This window comes from Squalius cephalus, assembly GCF_949319135.1.
Source record: "Squalius cephalus genome assembly, chromosome: 3".
NCBI classification, from domain to species: domain Eukaryota; kingdom Metazoa; phylum Chordata; class Actinopteri; order Cypriniformes; family Leuciscidae; genus Squalius; species Squalius cephalus.
In genome coordinates this window covers 50,370,706-50,387,918 of record NC_137124.1, presented here as the reverse complement: position 1 = coordinate 50,387,918, position 17,213 = coordinate 50,370,706, and the positions used below count along the sequence as shown (strand labels likewise).

General features: G+C 37.4%; 1 protein-coding gene across 19 annotated transcripts in view; it reads left to right on the top strand.

Moving 5' to 3' along the window:
- LOC307155720 (adhesion G protein-coupled receptor L3) overlaps positions 1-17,213 on the top strand; it is a 324,537-nt gene that overhangs the window by 157,017 nt on the left and 150,307 nt on the right. For all 19 annotated transcript variants that reach the window (XM_079866593.1, XM_079866603.1, XM_079866601.1 and 16 more), the window contains one exon: positions 6,743-6,852. In XM_079866593.1, the coding sequence (XP_079722719.1) occupies positions 6,743-6,852 (110 nt within the window). The remainder of the gene's footprint in view (positions 1-6,742; positions 6,853-17,213) is intronic.

The following is a 17,213-nucleotide window of genomic DNA, read 5'->3' as shown; positions in this document are numbered from 1 at the left end:
TCTATTGGGTTGAGATCTGGTGACTGTGGGGGCCATTTTAGTACAGTGAACTCATTGTAATGTTCAAGAAACCAATTTGAAATGATTCGAGCTTTGTGACATGGTGCATTATCCTGCTGGAAGTAGCCATCAGAGGATGGGTACATGGTGGTCATAAAGGGATGGACATGGTCAGAAACAATGCTCAGGTAGGCCGTGGCATTTAAACGATGCCCTGTTGGCACTAAGGGGCCTAAAGTGTGCCAAGAAAACATCCCCCACACCATTACACCACCACCACCAGCCTGCACAGTGGTAACAAGGCATGATGGATCCATGTTCTCATTCTGTTTACGCCAAATTCTGACTCTACCATCTGAATGTCTCAACAGAAATCGAGACTCATCAGACCAGGCAACATTTTTCCACTCTTCAACTGTCCAATTTTGGTGAGCTCGTGCAAATTGTAGCCTCTTTTTCCTATTTGTAGTGGAGATGAGTGGTACCCGGTGGGGTCTTCTGCTGTTGTAGCCCATCCGCCTCAAGGTTGTGCGTGTTGTGGCTTCACAAATACTTTGCTGCATACCTCGGTTGTAACGAGTGGTTATTTCAGTCAAAGTTGCTCTTCTATCAGCTTGAATCAGTCGGCCCATTCTCCTCTGACCTCTAGCATCAACAAGGCATTTTCGCCCACAGGACTGCCGCATACTGGATGTTTTTCCCTTTTCACACCATTCTTTGTAAACCCTAGAAATGGTTGTGCGTGAAAATCCCAGTAACTGAGCAGATTGTGAAATACTCAGACCGGCCCGTCTGGCACCAACAACCATGCCACGCTCAAAATTGCTTAAATCACCTTTCTTTCCCATTCTGACATTCAGTTTGGAGTTCAGGAGATTGTCTTGACCAGGACCACACCCCTAAATGCATTGAAGCAACTGCCATGTGATTGGTTGATTAGATAATTGCATTAATGAGAAATTGAACAGGTGTTCCTAATAATCCTTTAGGTGAGTGTATATTATCATTCGTAGAATTTGATTTAAACCATATTGTTGCCATTCCTAATATAGTCACCAGCCAAGTGGCATTTAACTAAATTTTATTGAATCACCAAAGACAATTTTACCCTGAGTTGGCGGTGTTCATTTTGGACCCTGTGTCCAGGTGTTCTTAAAGGTATATTGGATATCCATTTATAGATTTGTCTTAGTGATTCAGTCGATAGGTGAAGACATTAGTGGACAAAGCTAAAGCAGAACATTACTATTCCCTTTCCAAATCTATACTGGTTTATCGATTGGTGTGTTTTGAAAACCAGTCCGCCATACAGACTGTGTGTTTTCAGGAGTGGAAAGCAGTTAGTTGGAAGGTAAAGAGTTTGATCTGCTTTATGGTGGTTTGATAATTAGGATGTTTGCCGACACATGGCTAGATGTTGAACCGTTTGTGGCTTTAATCGATACTGAAGCGTCTTTGCATTGATTTGTGTCATTCTGATTTCCTCACGGTGCACGTTTTTGTCTCGGAGGTGTTTGCATTTGGCCTTCACATGGCTGTGTGTTCTCCAGAGCATCGGTTTGGAAAATATCCCATCAGCGGCGGAGAAATGCAGTTGTCCGTGCGCAATCAGAGGTCTGGAATCCAGGATTTGCAGTGTAATCCTCATTGTGCTGCATAATTTACTCTAATCTAAAACAAATCCTCTCGATCCCGTGCTGAAACCTGATTAAATTCTGAGCTCGACCTCACCTGACCCGGCCCGGCCACATAAACAGGTAGTGTTTGTTTGTGTCGGACAGAGCGGACGCATGTCATGTTGGCAAATTCTCTGAGGATGGATGAATTCTGAGCGGATTTGCTTCGATCCTCTTAAACTCTGATGAATATTTATCCATGTTGAATTTAAAAATTTGAGTTGAGAAATGTATCGTTTTTTGCCACAATCCTTCCTCATAACGTGCTCCAACTGGCATCATAAAAATACCCACCATAACTCACTATATTTTGACTGTTTTTAAAAACAATGATTTTACAACAAAAACAATTTTTTTTTCAGTTCTCATTTTAATTTAAGTTTAAGTTTTAGTAATTTTGTTATGCGTTTTAGTAATTTTTATTACTATTATTTTTTTATTATTATTACAGTTTCCACAAAAATATGAAGCAGCACAGCTCTTTTCAACATTGATAATATTAAGAAATGCTTCTTGAGCAGCAAGTCAGCATATTAGAATGATTTCTGAAGGATAATGTGACACTGAAGACTGGAGTAATGATGCTGAAAATGCAGCTTTTTTTCATCACAAGAATACATTTTATTTTACAATTTATTCAAATAAAAGCCTTTTTTTTAAAATAATATTTCAAAATATTACTGTTTTTACTGTTTTTTTTTTTTTTAATCAAACAAACACAGCCTTGATGAGCATAAGAGACTTATTTTAAACACATTTAAAATCTTAATTATTCCAAACTGGTGGTGTATGTATATTTTATGTGATATGCATACATATTTACATTTTCTTTTATCTTTTAACTAATAAAAATGTGATATCATTTTTACATTTACTATTGTTACACATTTTCATTCTAACAATGCAAGGTATCCCTGTTAAGTTATAATGAGCTTTAAAAGGTGTGTTGGGATTCCTCATTTAGATAGCAAAGTAAAGGTGTATTTGCATAATGAAATGGCAGTAAATACCTTCAGTCTGATTTTGCACATGGGTGCTTTTGTCCTCTAAATATTAGTCACAGTTTCACATACACACTGATCCACAGACTCTGATGCACTTTGCACAGAAATACACACTCAAGTTCTTTGCCACACACACATACACCCCGCCACTCAAAAACCATTTGTTCCCCCTCATTAGCCACATGCTAACTGTTCAATGAATCAGCCACGAGTGTCTCAGGTGTTGGACTTTCATCTCACGCTGATCTGCTGACATTATTCTGACATTGAGCCTCATGGAAGATTTCATCTTTAAATGATCGCCATGATTCTTGCAAAACTCGATTTGAATCTTTAGCGTGGCACATTTTCGCGGAAAACTGAATAATCAGCAGAAAATAATGTATGGGGCGGATCATAACTAATAATCTATGATATGGTTAAATTTAACCGTACAAATGTGTCATCCAGTACAGATTTTGCTGCACTCTTTTGCGGAAATATATACATAGCTATGGCATAGTTATTTACACAACATAAACAAAGAAACATGCTAAGATGAGTATATCCCAAACTAACACTGGCCAAAATTAATTTATCAACAAAAAAAAATCATAATTTACTCACCCTTGTGGAAAAAGAAGTACACTTTAGCAGACTTTTAAAAAGATTATGGAAATAATATACTTTAAAAGAATATATTTCAAGGACTAGTTCACCCAAAAGTGAAAATTCTGTCATTAATTACTCGTCCTCATGTCGTTCCAAACCCGTAAGACATTCATTTATCTTTGGAACACAAATGAAGGTCTTTTTTAATGATTTCAAGCCCCAGAAAGGTAGTAAAGCCATCATTTTTGTAATCCATGTCACCAGTAGTTTAACCTGAATTTTATGAAGCGACACAAGTGCTTTGTTTGTGCAAAAAAATATTAATTTTAATTTGCAACGCAGGTTCACACAACACACATGCCGTGGTGCTTTCATGAAGGTGCATGCACATGTGTGTGAAAGAAAATGAAAGACATTAAAGCTTCTAAATAGACAGAATTGTAGCATCATGATGTCAAATGTCAGTGTTGTGCGTTATAAAGTTATTACAGTATATTTTGCTGAAAAATTATGAATAGTGTGCACTAATGAACCACACTAAAAGCAGAGACATTTATTAAGTAAATAATGTCAATTTTGATTTGAATTGATGAAGTCTTAATTGTATGAATACAATATAAAAAAGTAAATGAAAATTCTTGTCTTCATTTACTCAAATTAGATATTTTGGATAATGTTGGTAGCCAAACATTTGTTGGGCCCCATTGACTTAGTAGTATTTTTTTCTGTATACTATTGAAGTCAATGGGGCCCATCAACTGTTTGGTTACCGACAATCTTCAAAATATCTTCTTTTGTGTTCAGCAGAAGAAAGAAATTCATACAGGTTTGGAACAACTTGAGGGTAAGTAAATGATGACAGAATTTTCATTTTAGGGTGAACTGTCCCTTTACAGTTTTTTTCAACTGCTTAAGCACAATTTTGAAAACAGGGCCCGGTTTTTCAAACCCCTTCACACAATTAGCACAACACTACAGCACAACAGCTCAGATAATTTTCAAAATTGAACACTTTTGTCAAAACTATACAATGTCTTATAAAAACCTTATTTTGTTATCATAACATAAACACAATCATCATATGGGCTGATTCTGTTTGAATCAGTTAAACACTCCTGTGCTCAACCTAAAACACTTTTAGCATTTTACAGAGAAAGTGTAAAAATAAATTCACCAACACCAGATCACTGAAAATATCAGTCAATAATCAGTCAATACTGAACATTTCAACAAAACATTCATAACAAAACATTTTCCAGTTTTCATACAGTATTACTGAACTACTGTAACATAAATTACATATCCAGTTCAGTTCCAACCCCCCAGGGCCTCGTCAGCATCACAGGCTATATTTTCATTTGCAAGGCAACGTGGGAAGAATCTTTTGGAGTGACAAATCCACCCTTGTATGGATGCTGGTTCAATTTTATCGCATGCTTCCTCCATAGCTTGAATGAGGGCCATCTGGACATAGGGCCGGAGATCATAAAACTTCCACCGCCATGTTGAGAAGAACTCCTCGATGGTGTTTTTAGGAAGGGGCAGTATGGTGGAAGGTATTGAACTGTAAATTGTGGGTGTTGATGAAACCAGTTTTAGGCCAGAGCAGAACGATGGAAAGCTACATTGTCCCAAACGACAATGTATTGCATCTGGTCCCTTTGGTTTGCTGCTGTGATAATATTGTGTCTAAATCTGTCTAAAAATGTAAGAATGAGGTCAGTGTAGTAAGGACCCAAGTTGGCATGGTGGTGGAGGACCCCATTCTGTGTAATGGCAGCACAAAGGGTATTGTTACCCCCATGTTGCCCTTGTACATTGACAATAGCCCTGTGGCCAATGATGTTTCTTTCCCTTCTTCTCACTCTTGTCAGGTTAAATCCAGCATCATCAATTTATATAAACTCATGTGGGACTTCCTCCGCATCCATTAAATCCATTTGCAAACTCTCTGAAATACAGCAAAAGATCACATTGTGTAGATCAATATACTGTAGGTCTGCTATACAGTAAAATTACATGTACAGTAAAAAGGTGATGTGTCACAGTCAGTGAACGAAACGTACCACCACATATTCACACCGCAGGACTTTCACCCTGTCTGAATTTCTTTCAAATGACACTTTATACAGTTGTTTCATGTTTTTTAAGGATACGGGCTATTGTTGACAGAGAGTCCTGTTGGTCATTATTGAAAATTGGGTGATCATTGACAATAAGGGCTTGAATTTCTCTAAGTCTGATTGCATTATTGGCCAAAACGAGGTTTATGATCTCTCTTTCTTGCTCCTGTGTGAACATGAGGCCCCTCCCTCCTTGGTGTTCTCGACGTTCAATCCTATGTTGGCCAAACAAAATACATTTAGCTTACTGTAAATTGATACAGGAATAGATACTAAAACTGTTGATACATGCAGTAAGCTATGGATTTTCTGTTGACAGAAGATAAGTTTCTCACCTGTGCTCTTGACGAAATGTCCGAACTATTGATGCCATCGTGTAACTGCTTAGGTTAGGCTGTACTCTCAGTCCAGCCTCCCTCAGTGTTAGTCCGTGGTTTATTACATGGTCCACAATTGTAGCACAAATTTTGTTACACAGATTAGGTTGTCTTCTTCTTTGTGCATGTCCTACCCCTCCTCCAGGTCTTCCTCTCCCTCTTCCTCTTCCTCTACCTCTTCCTCTACCTGGTACTCTCTGGATTCCCCCTCTCATCCGCACTCTCCCTCTTCCCCTGACATCGTTCATTTTTGTTGAAGACAGGTGAACTTACCTGTTGCCTTTTTATAGTGCTTAAAACTGATTGGTGTGTCTACAATTAAGCACCAGTGTGTGTGCACACCTGGTCGCTGTGTTAAACCAATTGGTTCATAGGTGTGTTCCTTTGAAAGCATTTGCTTTGAAATTGCAAGGAAATGACACCATGATAAATTTCTGTGTCAAATGCATACAAGTGTGTTTAGTGTTTTGCAGATCACTGTGTGTAATGTTTTGCAAAAAGTGTGAAGCTGACAATGTGCTTACAGTTGTGCAAATCTAGGCCGGTGTTTTGCTCCATGAGTGTATGGTTTTGCTAATTGTGGGAAAGTTTTCATTTTAGTGTGTAAGCAATTGACAAAAACTGTAAGTGCCATATTGAAGATGTAGCTAGATTTTGAAAGAAAATGCATGTGTTGCTTCTTGCAAAAATGCTCGTTAAAGTTTTTAGCATACTTCTGGATGTTTGATGGATACTGTGAAAGGTTCTGGACAGTGACTGGCCCAAGTCAAAAGAGTCCATCCTCAAGTCTATATTCTGGTTTTGTGGTTCAATCCCTCCGAAATCAGATTTTTGTTTTTCTTCTCAAACAGTGCAGGATGAGTTACAGCACGTCCACAAGTGCATTACTAAAGGTTATAAATGTCATCAAGTGTCAGCAATAGTAATGATCCCACTAATGATCATTGTTCCATCTGTTTGTGTGTTTTCAGGTGTAATAACCGGACGCAGTGCGCTGTCGTGGCTGGACCAGATGCGTTTCCGGATCCCTGCCCTGGAACATACAAATACCTGGAAGTCCAGTATGAGTGCGTCCCATACAGTATGTATCAGAAAAACATTAACGTCTCTGCATCTCTCTTTTTTTTTCTTTTTTTTTTCAGAGATCACGTCACCCTAAATATTACAAAATCTTTTTCTTGCAGCTCAGTGGGAAACGTCAACGTAATAACTGATTTATTCCCTTCTTTTTCCCGCAGTTAAAAGTCTCTCCTTCATTTGAACTCATCCATTCCTATCTGCTGTGTGTGTGTGTGTGTGTGTGTGTGTGTGTGTGTGAAAGTTTGTGTGATGACTTTGGTTACTGTGAGCTCTGTGATAAACTATGTAAGCGCTGCACTTTGTCAAAATGAGTAAGTTGCCAGATAGCTAATGATAGCGTTTGGCCATGATAGATTCGCTCTTCTGTATCTTTAGTTATGAGACCGATGTGTCGCATCCATCTACCTGCAGGAATACCTGTGCGCAAGCTGTGGTATTTACTCTGTTAGCTTTTCCTTACGCCTGTGTTCGTCTTTTCTGATAAATGAAAGCCGCACTAGCTTCACTGTTCAGTGAATTGAGTTTAATTGTTGCAGATAAAGCTACTTGAGGAAACAAGGAAGTTTTATGCTAGCTATTTGCACAAATGCGAGGCTTTACACAGCCATTCACACGTTTGGATTCAGTAAGATGTTTTTTATTTTATTTTATTAATTAATACTTTTAGTCAGCAAGGGTGCATTAAATTGATCAAAAGTGACAGTAAAGACATTAAAATGTTGCAAAAGTTTTCTTTTTCTCTTCATCAAATAATCCTGAAAAAATGTACCACGGTTTCCACAAAAATATGAAGCAGCACAACTCTTTTCAACATTGATAATAATCTGAAACACTTCTTGAGCAGAAAATCAGCATATCAGAATGATTTCTGAAGGATCATGTGACACTGAAGACAGGAGTAATGATACTGAAAATTCTGCTTTGCATCACAGAAATAAATTGCATTTTAAAATATATTCAAATAGAAAATTGTTATTTTAAATTGTAATATTATTTCACTGTTTTTACTGTATTTGTATCAAACAAATGCAGCCTTGGTGAGCATAAGAGACTTCTTTCAAAAAACATTAAATAATCGTGCTGACCCCAAACTTTTGAATGATAGTGTATGTTCTGAAATAAATAAATAATTACCTCAAAAATATTTGGGGTGAAATATTACACTCATGTAAAAAATGTAGATTTTTAAATAATCAGTTCAGTAAATAATTTACTTTGTCAACAAAACTGTTTCTGTTCAACACAAAAGTAGAATCTTGAAGAATCTTCATTTAACTCTTTAAAAAAAAAGAAAAAAAAGAAGAGAAAACATAATAGCACTACTCTGTATGACTCATGCACTATATATGCACTATATTTCAAGTATTTTTTTCCTTATATAAAACAACCATGACTTCAGAAAGCATAAAATTTAACAACTTTTTTGGAGTTTGATGGATGCTATTCTTAACTTTTGTTACATGGAAATTAGACAATGTTGTAAACTTTTTATTCCTTCATCGAAGCAAAACCAGGAGATGTTGGTATCACGTTCAAACAGAAGTTCTTCTTTATTGAGCGTGGCTGCAGTCCAACAATCTAACTCTAATACAGTATGCTTTGTAGTTATATACATTCCAAGGGGGAGGGATTACATAGAGGCGGAGACAAATCAAGACAAAGCATAGGCATGATTTGATTCAATCAAGTCAAAACCAGTTTGGCAGGTTATCCGGCTTGCTCAAGAGAGACAGAACCAATCAGCATAACACTATCATTCAAATGATCCAATCAGCCTGACGGTATCACCCATACCTTCACATGATCACAGAGACAAAAGCACAGCTGTACATTGAGCTTACTGGTCAGGAAATGCATAAAGACAAAGGGTGAGGGTGAGAGTCTCAGGAATTGACTCATTTAGAGAACAGGACTGGCAGGAATCTCTTGATATAATCATCATAACTGCTGCTAAACTTTCTCAATCTATATTGGAATCTAAATTAAAACCTCAAATTCTAAAATCAGTATTCTTCACCGTGATGTTATGTAAGGAAGCATATCTGAAATAGATTCTTAAAATTTGTAACCCTTCAACAAATTTTGGATTTTTTAATTTAAAACATTTTAAATGTCATGCCAGTAATTCAAAATGGCAGAATGTTCACTTTTGGGTGAATGATTCCTTGAATATGAATATCAAATTGTCAATTAACACAACACAAACGGAACAACTCGTCTGATGGCTTGAATCCTCAAAGTCTCGCATGTGTAATTTAATCTGAGTTATCCAGAGGATGTTTGAGATAGCTTTTATTTGTCACTGTCAGAGCTCATTCACGTGTGTTTGTGCCAGAGACATGTCGCCTGTTTATAATAATATTATCAGTGACAAATGCACCTCAGCGCATATTAAATCTGTCATTCTGCTGCTGCATGAAAGGAGAGTGAAGAAGGCTTGAAAGGCTTGATGAAGAGAGGATCAGATAGTGGAGGAAGGCTAGATGAATGAACTCAGTAATGAAGAGGTAGAAAAGGGCGGAGCTTGGAATTGCAGAGCAAGGCGGAAAACAGCAAGTTTACCTGGAAAATACCTGGGAAAATCTACTGCATTATACTCTCAAAATGTTGGAGTTGATGAGATATTATAATGGTTTTAATAGAAGTCTCTTCTGCTCATTACGCCATTGAGAAGATCTTTTTGATGAAATCTGAGAACTTTCTGTCCCTCCATAGACAGCTACGCAACTGACCCTTTGGCGCTTTAAAAAGTTCATAAAAATATCATAAAACTAATCCTTATGAATTGAGTGGTTTAGTCCACTTTTTTGTAAGAGATACGGTCACTTTATATGATGAATGTTTAAATGTGAATAAAACCCTAAATTCAATCTGTTCATCAACTCACACATCAGTTGTGGTAAACTGAAGGTAAAGCATGTTCGCTTGACATGCGAGAACCAATGAGTTTTTTTCTGGTGTTACGCAGCACATTTGAGCTTCAGCAAGAGGTTTGTTCTAGCGTGTCAAGCATGTACGGTTGAGCTTCTGTTTATGTCCGCTGATCAGTGTTTATATGTGAATAAAGGCCTGTTCATCATATAAAGCGATCGAGTCTCTTAGGAAAATTTGGACTGAACCACTCAATTTATATGGATTAGTTTTATGATCTCTTTATGAACTTTTTGAAGTGTCAAAATGGTAGTTGCCTAGCTGTCAATGGAGGGACAGAAAACTCTCAGATTTCATTAAAAATATATTTATATTTGACTCTAGACCACAAAACCAGTCACATGAGCCATTTTTTTAAAAAAATTGAGATTTATACATCATCTGAAAGCTGAATAAATAAGCTTTCCATTGATGTGTGGTTTGTTGGGATAGGACAATATTTGCCCGAGATACAACTATTTGAAAATCTGGAATCTGTGGGTGCAACAAAATCGCAACATTGAGAAAATCACCTTTAAAGTTGTCCATTTATGTTCATGATTGTTCTGCATTCACTCACAAAAATAAATGTTTTATATATTTACGGTAGGAAATTTACAAAATATCTTCATGGGACATGATCTTTACTTAATATCCTAATAATTTTTGCCATAAAAGAAAAATCGATAATGTTGACCCATACGATGTATTGTTGGGTATTGCCACAAATATACCCGTGCGACATGTGACTGGTTTTGTGGTCCAGGGTCACATTTGTTTTCCGAATATGAACAAAAGTCTTACGGGTTTGGAACGACATGAGGGCAAGTAATTAATGACAGAATTTTCATTTATGGGTGAACCAACTAACCCTTTAATGCATTTCGTTAAAAATAAAAGTACTGATCCTGAACTTTTCAACGATAGTGTACATGCAATACAATAATTGCAAAAATAACTATTTTTATTTGTGAGATGAAACTCACTCAATTAAACATGTAATGTGTGACACATGTAATGAGGTCACGTCATAACAGTGCAAACAGTGCTGCATAATGCATACTGTTTCACACACTATTCTGAGAATCGTTGTATTCAGTATGCAGTGTGCACAACACTGTGCATACGAGAATAACATTTACTAAAATGTGCCATATACAGCTATCTAAGTGTTTTTTATCAACATTTATAAGCAATACCAAATTTGATTTGTTGTTGCAATACATTTTTCTCAATTTTAGTAAAATGTAAGATAACTTAAAAAAAACAATCTCTGAGAAAATAGGTGGACAAAACTTTCAGAATTAAACATGCTAGGCATGTGACAACAATGTAGCATGCTGAAGTTGGAAATATTTATTGATTCATAATCTGTAGCCTACTCTTTTAGCATATTTAAAAAATATATAGTAGGTAGTATGCTGTATACTGAACATGCATTCTGAACTTGCATTCTGAGTCAGAGATAAGGGAAAGCGACGAATAGCTTTTGAACTCCAAACAGATAAGAGAAGTGTGTGGAGCTTTTGAAATCCACAGAGAGAACAGATGGGCGGGGCTCTTGAAACCTAGTGGGCGGGGCATCTGAGGTCAGGTGAAAGTGATGTCTGTAATCAGGTCTTGGTTTGATCGAAGAAAGAGAAAAGAAATAGGGAAGTCAGGGAAGGATATTTGGTCAGGGGGACAAATATGAAACCCTTTTGGTGTTTTGCTGTGGAAGATGGTGGTAGGTATCATGTTTTTGCTGTAGGGAAGGCGTTTGATAAGAGAGTTTGATGTGTGTTAGTATTCATTGAGAAAGACCACCAGTGAGTGTCTGACTGACAGCCAGCGTCTCTCCCATTACACATCAAATACAAAACGCACCGGGACAGTGAAGGTGATTTTGTGTTCATGCTGACCCTGAGTGATGGACACTGCTGTTGGTGTCTGGGGCATTATTATGTACTTCAAGTTTGACCTTCAATTCTCCTGAAGAGTTTTTGAAGCGCACACACACACACACAAGCACACTCTCACCATCATCTATCATCAATTCAACCGTGTAATCGTTCTGATTTTAAAATACTTGTTTGCCAGTTTAATGTGTATTCTGACGTCAGCTTCTGTTTTAGTGTGTTTCCAAGCAGTTGCAAACTAATTAAAATCTAAAAAATGGAAGCTGTTCCACAGTGAGCGAGGGACAAATAACGGCTGTCTTCATATTGACTGCCGATATCTAGCCAATGGTCTGTTCAGACTCTTTACCAGGTGTACCACAGATATTTAATTAGCGCTTAATTACTTTCGCCTTAAATCCAGTTCCCAATAATGCCGTTTCAGCAGGACTGAAGAGAATGGCTGGCCCAGCATGCATTGTGCCTGTGTGTGTTCAGATGCGGCCCTTTGTCTTTTGTGTGTCTGCATAGAGAGAATCGCTTTATGGATTCTGGCCTTTATGAGGGCAATAGAATGAGAGCTGATTGTTTTGGCAGGTTTTTTTGCACCTGCGTCTTTCTCTCGCTGTAATCAATCTTCCGTGCATAAGCTGATATCACTCTGTGCAGTTCGCATTCAATGTTCTGTAGTCTTGCCAGACGATTCGCCATCATCGGCCTTTTAACAAACAACACCTGTGCTCAATCTGTGAGCACATGCTCCTTTACCTGTCGCAGAGTTACCAGGACGACTCGCTGTTTGCACAACACCGCCTCGTTGAGTGTCGTCCAATCAGAGCATGCGATCCGAGCGTGGAAACCAGTAGGCTGGTCATATTGGCGTCTGCCGACCTTTTGCTCGAATGCAGCTGTGTGATGTGCAACCAATCAGCAGTTAATTACCCTGATTCTGAACGCCAGTTAATTGGTCTTGGCAGTATCTGGATGCCATCAGGTGTTTATCATACGCAGGTGATTACAGGTATCGGTTGGGTCTGAATCCGATTAAAACCGGAGCCAAGACATCGGCTTGTTTCTGGACGTGTTCACGCGCCCCTCCTGTGACCCGGCAAGCTGCGCTGAGAGGTTCAAAGGAGATTTGGAAAGATCAGAGCATCCAAATAAGCGTCTGCTGGGCTTTCGCCCCAAAATCACAGAATATAATCAATGTGGACAGCGCTGAAGACCGCCGCCGCGCTGGAAAACAGATTGCGCCCACAAGCAGCTCGCGGAAATAATCTAAATCTCCTTTCCAAACGGCTTGGCTCTTCTTGAAGCTTTTCGATCCAACTGTCCACAGAGGATGCGGATAAAATCAGTATCAGATTATGGATATACAGAGACTGAAACGATAGCCTTGTGGGTTTATTAATTTAGGTTGTTTTTAGGTCAGTAATTGAATCAACGAGACCCATAATGAGTCCCATGTTTCATCTGCTTGTCTGAATTTTGACCCTGAAGAGGACATGTGGCCAGAACAGAAGTCGAGTCTGCGTTTCGACACAATAACTCGGGCACAGATCGCACAACAATTTTTTTTCTTCAGGAATATGGTGCAATTTGGGTCCAATTACTTGAAAGCAGTAGAGACATCAATCCTGCTGTTGTTGTGAGAACTATTAGATATGCATTCTAAAATTATTAGCTAGTATAAAATTAACTGCGCATGAAAAGTCAGTAGTTTTAAACACATCAAATTATCCTGCCCCCCTTTAAAATGGTGATTCTTAGTCTGAATAGGATAGGATATATGACAGGACAGGATATGATAGGATAGGATAGGATATAGGACATGATAGGATAGGATAGGATAGGATATAGGATATAGGATATAGGATATTGGATATAGGATGGGATGGGATAGGATATCATATAATGTCATGTCAAGTCATATCAATCTTTAGACATATCCCACATTTTAGGAACTTTAATAGCAAAAACTGCAGACCTCATAACAAAATGAGTGAATATAAAATAAAACTGCTCATATGGTATTTCATTTGATATCCTGAGGTTGATGACTGACATTAAGCACTGATCTTTTGTAGGAAAAGAAGAGGGGAAAAAGTTTCAGACCCTATTTTGTTCACTTTAACGGAAAGGCATGGTTATGTGTCTAAGTCAAATCACTGCTGTAGCATGGTAACGCTTTTAACCTTGTTAATCTAGTTTTCGTTATTAGCTGGCCATTTTTGATTTTAATTCAGAAGGATTATTCACGCATCAACACCTCAACACTCACACCTGCTGTTGAACATGTTCTGCCTGTGTGTGTGTGTGTGTGAGGGGATTTCATACACCTGACTGGTATTTCTGTGTGGTTTTGATCAAGTGTGAAGAGTGAGATTGACCGGTTATGTTTCGTGACAACTGGACTCTCTCTCTTCAGTTCAGAGAGCAGCTAGATATATTTGTGCATTTAAACTGTGCACAAAATAAGTAGCCTAGTTTTAACCACCTTAACTAAAAACTAAAAAAAGTATTTTAAAGACGGCAGACAGTCTTTCACTGTGAAACACAATCAGCCTAATCCACAGTCAGCCATATGATTTACATATGGACTACAAACATATTTTGATTTCCAGTGAACCATTATGTCTGTAAGTTATTGAAAATATTGAAACAAATTCCAGTCAAGTCTCATTAAGATGGTGCTTTAAAGTACGCTTATTTTAATGTCTTGACTAACATACTAAAGCACATGTAAATAACTTTAATATGATAGTATTTGTAACAGCAGTGTGTTATTCGATATTGAATTTGAAGTGAATATATTTTAAATGCACTAAACAGCAACTTCATTACAAATGTGTAACTGCAACCAATCAACCAATCAGTCAATTAATCAATCAATAGGTATATTTTAGTTTACTGTAAATGCTTGTCAGGACATTCCACGGTACATTTTAACCATATTTCAAAGACAATTGAAGTAATTATGAAATTACATACAGATGTACTTAAAAGTGTCAAAAAACTCTCCCAAGTTCAACTAATTGCATTTAATATAAACATAAACTATAATGCATTTTCATTTAATTGCAAACGGTTCCAACGGGAAGTTCCTGCCAATAAGATGCAACAATATTAGCATTTGCATTTGTCATTGTAGTCGTTCTCCATAGTCCGTGTTTGTGTGTTTGACTTTGTAAAGAGCTGGTGTCAAGCGTTAATTGTTGATCCTGCAGTTCGGTGGAAATCACAGTCCCAAAGCACTTAATTTCCCTTTAACTCTCACACTCACAAACCCTCCAGACGCACTACAGCAATCAAGCACAATCACCACCATCACAACATCCATTCATTTTTAGATTTTTAAGTGCTGTCAGGGTCTCCTGTGTCTGAGACGGGTGAATCTGACCAAATGTCTGAGTGGCATTTCAGCACAAAATAAAAAAGAAATGGCATTTTGCATTAGGCTTACGCTTTATCTGAAGCGATGTATACCGTTATTCAAGGTCCTTTTTCAGTTTGTGTTTGTGGAAACAAAGCTTGACCTTGGTGTCACTAGCGTCATGTTTTTCCATTGAGCTTCAGGAATGAAAATTCAGGAACAGAAGAATGAAAAAGACCCCTACATAACATAATGTGGTCAAATGCTTATGAGTTTGTTCTTTTTTTCATTTTTTTTTTTTTCAGTGATGACTGTCCTTAGATGTATTACAATTAAAGTGCAAAAATGCATTTTTATTTACTGTAAATCAGCATACTGTAAATAAAGACTTTACAATTTAAAGGGATAGTTCACCCAAAATTTTTAATTCTCTTCATTTACTCACCCTCAAGTTGTTCCAAACCTGTATGAATTTCTTTCTTCTACTGAAAACAAAAGACTATTTTGAAGGGCCTCATTGACTTCCATAGTCTTTTTTTTTTCATACTGGAAGTCAATGGTATGAAGCCCCTAAAAGGACATGGTGAAGAAAAAAAAAAAAAAGATGGGAGGAATAATTTTTTAATGTTTTGCTTTCTCTCACATATGTTCTGGTTCCCCCGAGAAACTTTGCGTTCACTCGCAAAGAACACAAAGGTTTTGCAAGCAAATGGGGAACACTAAACATTTGCGAGTGAACGCAAAACCATTGAGTTATTATTTTTCCTCGCATCGCATATTTTTTCCACCCCCATGTCCCCTTATGGGCTCCGTACAATGGGGCCCGTCAATTCCTCAAAATATCTTATTTTTTGTTCAGCAGAAGAAAGAAATACATACACATTTGAAACAACTCTAGAGGTGGGTGAAATATCCCTTTAAATTAATAATAATAATAGCTATTATTATTATTATTATTAGTAGTATTATTATTATTACAATAATAATAATAATAACAACAATAATAACAATATTATTATTATCATCATTATTAAATATATAATAATTATATATAAATAAATAATAATGATAATAATTAGTAACCATTAGTAATTATTAATAATAATAATAATAATATGTAATAAATGCATTTTTACTTGATGAGATATTTGCTTAATTGTCATGAGGACAATGTCTGCATGCAAACAGTAGTAGTACGTATTAGTAATAATGTGAAATAAATAAAAAGACTTTATTGACTCTAAACAAAGGTATAAAAACGTATTTCTTTGATTTGACTGTATTTCTTATCCCGGACATGCTGTTGACAGCTGTCATGACCCCACTCTGTCTCTCTCTCTGCGAGTCAAAATGATTGTCATGTATTGACATGCTAGTTGTAACACGGTTGCCTTGGTGATTGATGCATTGACATGGTTCAAGTGATGTAGTTGCCTGTAGTGATGGAAGACACCTGGACACTTGAGGAAATGTGCTGGATTCACTCTGACGTGTGTGTGTGTGTGTGTGTGTGTGTGTGTGTGTGTGTGTGTGTGTGTGTGTGTGTGTGTGTGTGTGTGTGTGTGTGCTCAGCTCAGCCAGTGAAAAACCTGTAGCCTGTAGTCGCTAAATCATCTGTGCTGACATGCTCTAATATGTTTACTCTTATCAGCTACACACACATTTTGATTCATTCATAATTCACTGCATAGACAGGCCACAGCAACACTTGCCCCGCCACCTTAGAGGTCAAATAGGAAACGGTTTAATCCGACTTTAAGGCTGTTGCTAGTTTGGACTTTATCTGACAACTTGAAAATGGCTCTTAATACACCTGTTTTCTTGCTCTTAATGAAGCATTTCACTGAAATCAGGAGACAAAACACGTTTCTAATCAGCCGTTTAGCAAAGACTTAAAGGAGACATATCATGCTTTTAAATCGTTCCTTTTTACATATAAATCATACATTTGTGGTCTATATAAAGCGGAACTGCAATTCTTGGGTCTGAATTCCTCATTATTATAGCTCCGCAGGCCCCTTTTCTGATGTGCGTCTGAGAGCAAGTCGTTTTGGTGCGGTCTCTTTAAATGCAAATTAGACACTTCATACCCCGCTCCCTCTCCAGGTTGCAGAGGTGACACTCGGTTCAACTCCACCCCGTTCGGCCATTTTTGTAGTTTGATAGCAGAGATACGATTTTCCTGTATTGAACTTGTTTTAG